Raw genomic sequence first — 6,719 nt, 5'->3', positions numbered from 1 at the left:
TGCCGTGCGGCAAAAATAAAATAAAATAAAAATAATAAAAAATAATTTTTTAAAATATGAGAACGCCGCAGGACAGGTGGGAAACTCCGCAGGACACGGGGCAAATGCCCCAAAAGTGGGACAGTCCCACCAAAGGCGGGATGGATGGTCACCTTATCCCAGCTTCATGTCTGGTTTGGTGCTGAGATCAGAAGCACCACCTCTCATTCCTTTGTCTGTCCAGTCATGTGGAGCCGAAGCAAATGCATGCTGTGACACCATGGGATGTCCCCAAATATTTTACTTTTCAATAAGGACACACTGCAACCCCCTGCAATTTCTCATACCATTTCTCCTCTCTCCTTTTCTGAGATAAAACATCATTGAACATTCTTCACCAAAGCACCCTTGGTCCAAAGCATAAAGTCAGTTTTGGATTCCCTCTATCCCATTGGAGGTTCCTCACAAGAGCCCAGGATGAATCAATTGTGTTTATGTCTTCAATATATTCCCATTCTGAAACAGCAACTATTTTATGGGGTAGCTTGCTGTGGAAGCACCCCTTGGCAGCCATTTTGAGTTGGCAGGGCCCAAAACCTGTCTTCAGAAATCTAAAAGTACCCATTGGGGTGGTAGACTCATGTCAAAAGAACCACTAACCTAACAACTCCCACTTATGTATGTGCTGTCCAGTCGCACCCTACTTCTGACAATCCCCATGAAGAAATTTCAAGGCAAGGAAGAAGAAGAAGAAGACGACAAGTCGGTTCTTATATGCCACTTTTCTCTGCCCAAAGTAGTCTCAAAGCAGCTTACAATCGCCTTCCCTTTCCTCTCCCCACAACAGACACCCTGTGAGGGAGGGGAGGCTGAGAGAGCCCTGATATTCCTGCTCAATCAGAACAGCTTTATCAGGGTTTACAAAACCCTTGTTGACAAAGCCTGAGCTATATACCATGCCATCCTCCTTCACAATGTCCAGCTATCTCACCCCTTTCCCCATGTAGAAACCCAGTGATGTATCATAAGTGAGCACGAGCCAGGAGAGGGAGAGAGCAAGTGAGTAGAGCCTTCGCATATAATCCCAGGTCCATGTTGCAGGGGGTCCAATAAGACACAAGAGAGTGGAGGCCTCCTCCATTGCTCACTCAATCAGGTAATGGAGGATGGGTCGGGGAGGGGTTTTCTGTCCTTCAGGTCTGGGGATGGACCTTGGGGCTGGGGTGAGAGCAGAACCATAGCCTGGGCAAGTGCAGGACACGATGGAGGAGCACGGAGTGACAGGCCCGCCCAAAGTCCTTCTTCCTGAGGGCATAGATGAGGGGGTTGGCCAAAGAGTTCATGTGGGAGAGCAAGATGGCCAGGTTGTCCAGGGACTCGTAGGTCTGGCAGGTGGGACACAGGAGCTGGAGGCAGTAGATGACGTGCAGGGGCAGCCAGCAAACGCAGAAGACCCCGACCAAGAGGAAGAGGGTGCGGGCTGTCTGGATTTCCCCTCGCTTGGCCACCCAGAAAACCTGGGACTGGAAATGGCCGTGGACGACCCGGAAGAGGTCGAGGTAGATGCCCAGCATGGCCACCAGGGGCAGCAGGGTGCAGGTGAAGAAGACGAAGTAGACCAGGTACTCGGGGCTGAAGACAGAAGTGAAGGAGCAGTGGCCAAGGTGTCCGTGATGGACCACGCCAGCACTGAAGTTCTGGGGAGGGCCTGGATAAACCTTGGAGAGGAAGCCTGCGTAAGGGAGATCGCGGGCGAGGATGATGAAGGCGACCCTCTCGGAGGGGGAGCTGACTGCCGTGGTCCGGTTGCCGTCTTCTACGTACTGCGCGAGGCGATTCCAGCCCATCATCGGGGAGATGCCTATCAGGAGGGACAGCAGCCAGCAGAAGGCCACAAGGACCATCACCCGTCCCTTCTTCACATACCTGGCATAACTGGACAAAGAAAGAACCTTGTGAGTGTCGCATGTTAACCACGGTCCCACCTGCCTGCCCTGCCCCCTCATTGAGATGCCCCTTGGGAGTGGAGGACCTTGACCCAGAGGAACAAAATAATTTTGACCCACCCTAATGGCCTACCAAGCAGAAAGACTCATCCTAAAGACCTTGTCAGCAGTGGAGTCTCTGTTTGGCTCCTTGAGCACATTTCCTCCCTGCTTGCCGCAGGATGAATGCAGAACAACAGTTAGGCAGTTAGTTAGGACTCTCCTCCCTCCCTCTTTCTATACAAAGTTGTTTCTCTTCTGATTAAAAATATCTTATTCTTTTAAGAAAACTGGTGCGTCGTCCTCTTTGAAGGTTTAAACTCTGCCAACAAGTGAAAGGCCTAGGTTTGCCAGCTTTGGGTTGGGAAATACCTGGAGATTTTAGGGGTTGAGCCAGAAATAGGCAGGATTTGAGGCAAGGAGGGCCCTTGGTGGAGTATAATGCTCTGGCGTCCACCCTCCAAAGCAGCCATTTTCTCCGGGGCAACTGATTTCCTTAGACTGGAGATGAGCTATAATTCCAGGGGATCTCCAGATCTCACCTGGGGACTGGCATCCCTAGAAATGCCTCTGCACGAGACCTCAGAGATAAGCTGCCAATCTGAGCAGACAGTGCTGAAAATGATGGACTGATTCAGTACAAGGAAGCTGCATCTGTGTCTAATTCATGCTATTTATGGTCTGTCGTTCCTGCTGAGGCTCAAGGCAGATGAGACAGTGCAAATCAATGCAATTAAATGGATGAGAAATCTACAGTGTGGGGCTAGGGTTACCAACTCCAGGTTGGGAAATTTCTGGAAATGGGGAGGTAGAGCAGGGTTTGAGGAAAGCAGGGCACAGTGCCACGGAATGCACCTCCTGAAGCAGTCATTTTCTCCAGGGGGCGCCATTTCCATCGTCTGGAGATCAATTGTCATTCCAGGCCCCACCTGGAGGATGGCAAGACTTTGTGTGTTTCAAGGTCACTCTTCAAGCTTCTGTGAAAATAGGCTCTAGCCACAATCCACAGCCTTTCACGTTGTCTGTTCAACATTTATCAAAGCTTTTGCCACTGGTTTCAAGGACGGAATAATTTCCACTAGGACCGTCGTTCCTCCAGAGAGCTGTTAGAAAAGGAATGCTTGTCCCTGATTTAATTTCCCATTCCCTTTCGGTGGCCACGGGGGTGCCTAACGGCATGGCATTATACCTTGCTGAGTTCTCTACCAACTCCAAATCCTGCCATCCTCAGGCACCACCCAAAACTTTGCAGAATTTCCGAAGGTGGAGCTGAGAATTCTGTCTGACACTTTAACCACAACACCGCACCGTGTCTGTGGACACACTGGGATATGGCAATATAGGGACGAGTCCTCATTCAAGGCCTTTCAGAGGTAGGGTCTCATCCAGGGTTCAGTTGTGAAGCAGGTCTCCCGACAACAAGAACGGGATAAGAACTATTTTGCACCCACCTTTTTACCACCCAGAGGAGACTCAAAGCAGCTTACAGATACCTTTTCCTTCCTTTCTGCACACGGAGAAAGCTTTGGTGGCACGGAGAGAGCTCTGAGAGACCTGTGGGTAGCCCCAGGTCACCCAGCAGTCCTCGGGTGTCTCAAAGAGGCGTACATTCACCTTCCCTTCCTCTCCCCACAACAGGCACCCTGGGAGGGAGGTGGGGCTGAGGGAGCGCTGAGAGAACTGGGACTGGCCCACGTTCACCCACCTGGCTGCATGGGAAGGAGGAACAGCTCTCCAGATTAGAGGCCTTTTAACCACCACACCACACTGGCTCCCGTGGTCATGCTCACATGACCCCCCTCCTTCGATCATTCTCAGAACGCCTCTCCCAATCGGCCTACCTTCTAGGGAAGCGGGTTAGTGATCCCGACAGAGACGTGGTTTATGTGGCTTTCCTATTACGGAATTACCCAAGCGAGGTCAGCCTTTGCAGAGCCCCTCCTTGGCCTTACCTGTTGGGCAGCGTGATCTTCAGGTGCGTGTTGACGGCGATGACCAGCAGGAGGAAGATGGAGAACTGGGTGGTGACCAGGGGGAAGCAGGTAAGGAAGAGACAGGTGTAGAAGCTCAGGGTGTACCCCATGCTGAGCACCATGGAGAAAGGGATGGCCAGAGCCCCCACGCCCAGGTCGGCCACCGCCAAGCACAGGATCAGGTAGTTGGTGATGTGCCTCAGTTCCTTGTGGAAGCAGAGAGTGGCGCACACCAGCAGGTTGGTCGAGATGATGGCCATGGCCAGGAGGCCCTCGAGAACCACGAAACCCAAGTACATGGCCCTGGTGGACCTCGTTGCTGTGATGGGCCACCGCACCCCGGCAGAGAAAAGTCCCCTGTAAACAGAACGATTGCTGCTAAGGAACGGACGTTTTCAAGGCTGCAGTTCTTTTAGATCTACTGAGAATATCTGGGATATTCTCAACATCCTTTTCCGTCTGTCTCTCTTCCCAAGAGGTCTGTCCTGCTCCCTCCTCGGCTCCCACGGCAGCACTAAGCCGGCTCCATCTCTGTTTGCTGAGAGTCCGGGGAGCAAATAGATCAAGCCGAGGATGGCTACGAGTCAGCGCTTTACGCTGGCTGATGCGTATTTATACAGCTGGTGCCTTTTCCTCCCAGGGATTAGGGGGGCTCTCGCTAAGGCCGGCAATGGATGCAACAGCTGGGCGGCAGTAAAAACGTAAACCCCCAAGGAACTGCACCTCAGATGGACATTCTCACGCCCGGGCTCAAATTTAGATGCTTTAAGGCAGATATATATGGAATTTCTCCCGTTATGGTTTTTTGCTTTCGATTAGGGGTAGTCAAACTGCGGCCCTCCAGATGTCCATGGACTACAATTCCCAGGAGACCCTGCCAGCATTCGTTGGCAGGGGCTCCTGGGAATTGTAGTCCACGGACATCTGGAGGGCCGCAGTTTGACTACCCCTGCTCTAAGGTCTCACCCATCACGATGCCTTGGGCCAGCGTGTTCCCATTCGCGACCTGAATGTTATATGAAGAAGACTTCCTTCTGTGTGTCCTGAAGCCATCGCCCCTCGGTCCCCCACGTATTTGGGGAGATGGAGGAATCACCTCAACAACTCCGGTTTCTCTGTGTTCGCTGTTAAGATGTCAAAAACCTGGCAAGCCGATTCTTCTCCCTGCCCCCTGCTCAGTTAATAATCTCAAGCTCGTTTTCATCCCCCGGTTTTTAGCCTCACGGCCGAAACAGAAAACAGCTAGAACTGAGCGCTCCCCTCCCTTCCCCGAATGTGCTCAGTATGAGTCCCCGACGGGTATTTCACAAATCAGGTGTCGCTCTAAATTGGCACCCCCATCCTCCTGGCAATTTTTCTAATTATTAGCCCCAAATACAGCACTTCAGGGAAAGGAAATGCATCGATTCACGAGGAAAGCTTGTTAGGAGGTTGATGGCGTTCGTAGGCCTGCACAGATTGCTAACTGCACTCTTTGGAAACACGAGACCCATTCGGATCTGGAGGATAATCTGGCTGTCAAAATTGGCAGACATTGGGAAGGGGTTCCCCCCTCCCTCCAAAGCACCCAAGATTCTCATTAATTCCCTCTCCCCCTATACTTAATTTTATAGCATTTAATGTGTGTTTTTTCCCCCTTCTCGGGCACATTAAAAGCTACTGGAACAGTCCGCAAGGAACATTTCTCTTTGCAAGCCCTCTTAAATGAATAGAATGTGGTACCAGCGAGAGAGATGTGAATTTTCCGGCAGGGGTGCAGACCAGAAGCTCACGGTGACCTAGTCATAGAATCATAGAATCATAGAACCATAGAGTTGGAAGGGGCCATGCAGGCCATCTTGTCCAACCCCCTGCTCAACGCAGGATCAGACCAAAGCATCCTAAAGCATCCAAGAAAAGTGTGTATCCAACCTTTGCTTGAAGACTGACAGTGAGGGGGAGCTCACCACCTCCTTAGGCAGCCTATTCCACTGCTGAACTACTCTGACTGTGAAAACTTTTTTCCTGATATCTAGCCTATATCGTTGTACTTGAAGTTTAAACCCATTACTGAGTGTCCTCTCCTCTGCAGCCAATGGAAACAGCATCCTGCCCTCCTCCAAGTGACAACCTTTCAAATACTTAAAGAGGGCTATCATGTCCCCTCTCAACCTCCTTTTCTCCAGGCTGAACATTCCCAAGTCCCTCAACCTATCTTCATAGGGCTTGGCCCCAGATCATCTTCGTTGCTCTCCTCTGTACCCTTTCAATTTTATCTACGTCCTTCTTGAAGTGAGGCCTCCAAAACTGCACACAGTACTCCAGGTGTGGTCTGACCAGTGCCGTATACAATGGGACTATGACATCTTGTGATTTTGATGTGATGCCCCTGTTGATACAGCCCAAAATGGCATTTGCCTTTTTTACCGCTGCATCACACTGCCTGCTCATGTTTAGTTTATAATCCACAAGTACCCCAAGGTCTCGTTCACACACAGTGTTACCTAGAAGCGTGTCCCCCATCCAGTAGGCATGCTTTTCATTTTTCTGACCCAGATGCAGAACTTTACACTTATCTTTATTAAATTGCATCTTGTTCTCATTTGCCCATTTTTCCATTGTGTTCAGATCTCGTTGAACTCCAGTCCTATTATCCCAGTTTGTTTGACTCCTTCAAATTGGAAGCATGAATGAATTATGGAAAGCTATTTGTCAAGAGATTTGTTTTTCCTCTTTTACCAATGAGACTTTGGGCTCTGCTGCTGTGTGCGGTGCCCTTTAGCGACCTCTAATGACAGAATGT

At 50.6% G+C, this 6,719-nt stretch overlaps 1 protein-coding gene across 1 annotated transcript; it reads right to left on the bottom strand.

Annotated features, from left to right (window-relative positions):
• Positions 1-462: 462 nt before the first annotated feature.
• Positions 463-4,405, bottom strand: LOC143838962 (adenosine receptor A2b-like). Its single transcript, XM_077340852.1, has 2 exons — positions 3,917-4,405; positions 463-1,914 (listed from the first exon to the last, which is right to left on the bottom strand). Exons 1-2 carry the CDS (start codon positions 4,234-4,236, stop codon positions 1,173-1,175), a joined length of 1,062 nt encoding a protein of 353 aa, XP_077196967.1. The 5' UTR covers positions 4,237-4,405; the 3' UTR covers positions 463-1,172.
• Between the last annotated feature and the right edge of the window lie 2,314 nt (positions 4,406-6,719).

Source organism: Paroedura picta, chromosome 5 (genome assembly GCF_049243985.1).
Source record: "Paroedura picta isolate Pp20150507F chromosome 5, Ppicta_v3.0, whole genome shotgun sequence".
NCBI classification, from domain to species: domain Eukaryota; kingdom Metazoa; phylum Chordata; class Lepidosauria; order Squamata; family Gekkonidae; genus Paroedura; species Paroedura picta.
Note: the sequence above shows the minus strand (reverse complement) of the source record. Positions and strands in the feature narration are given on the sequence as shown.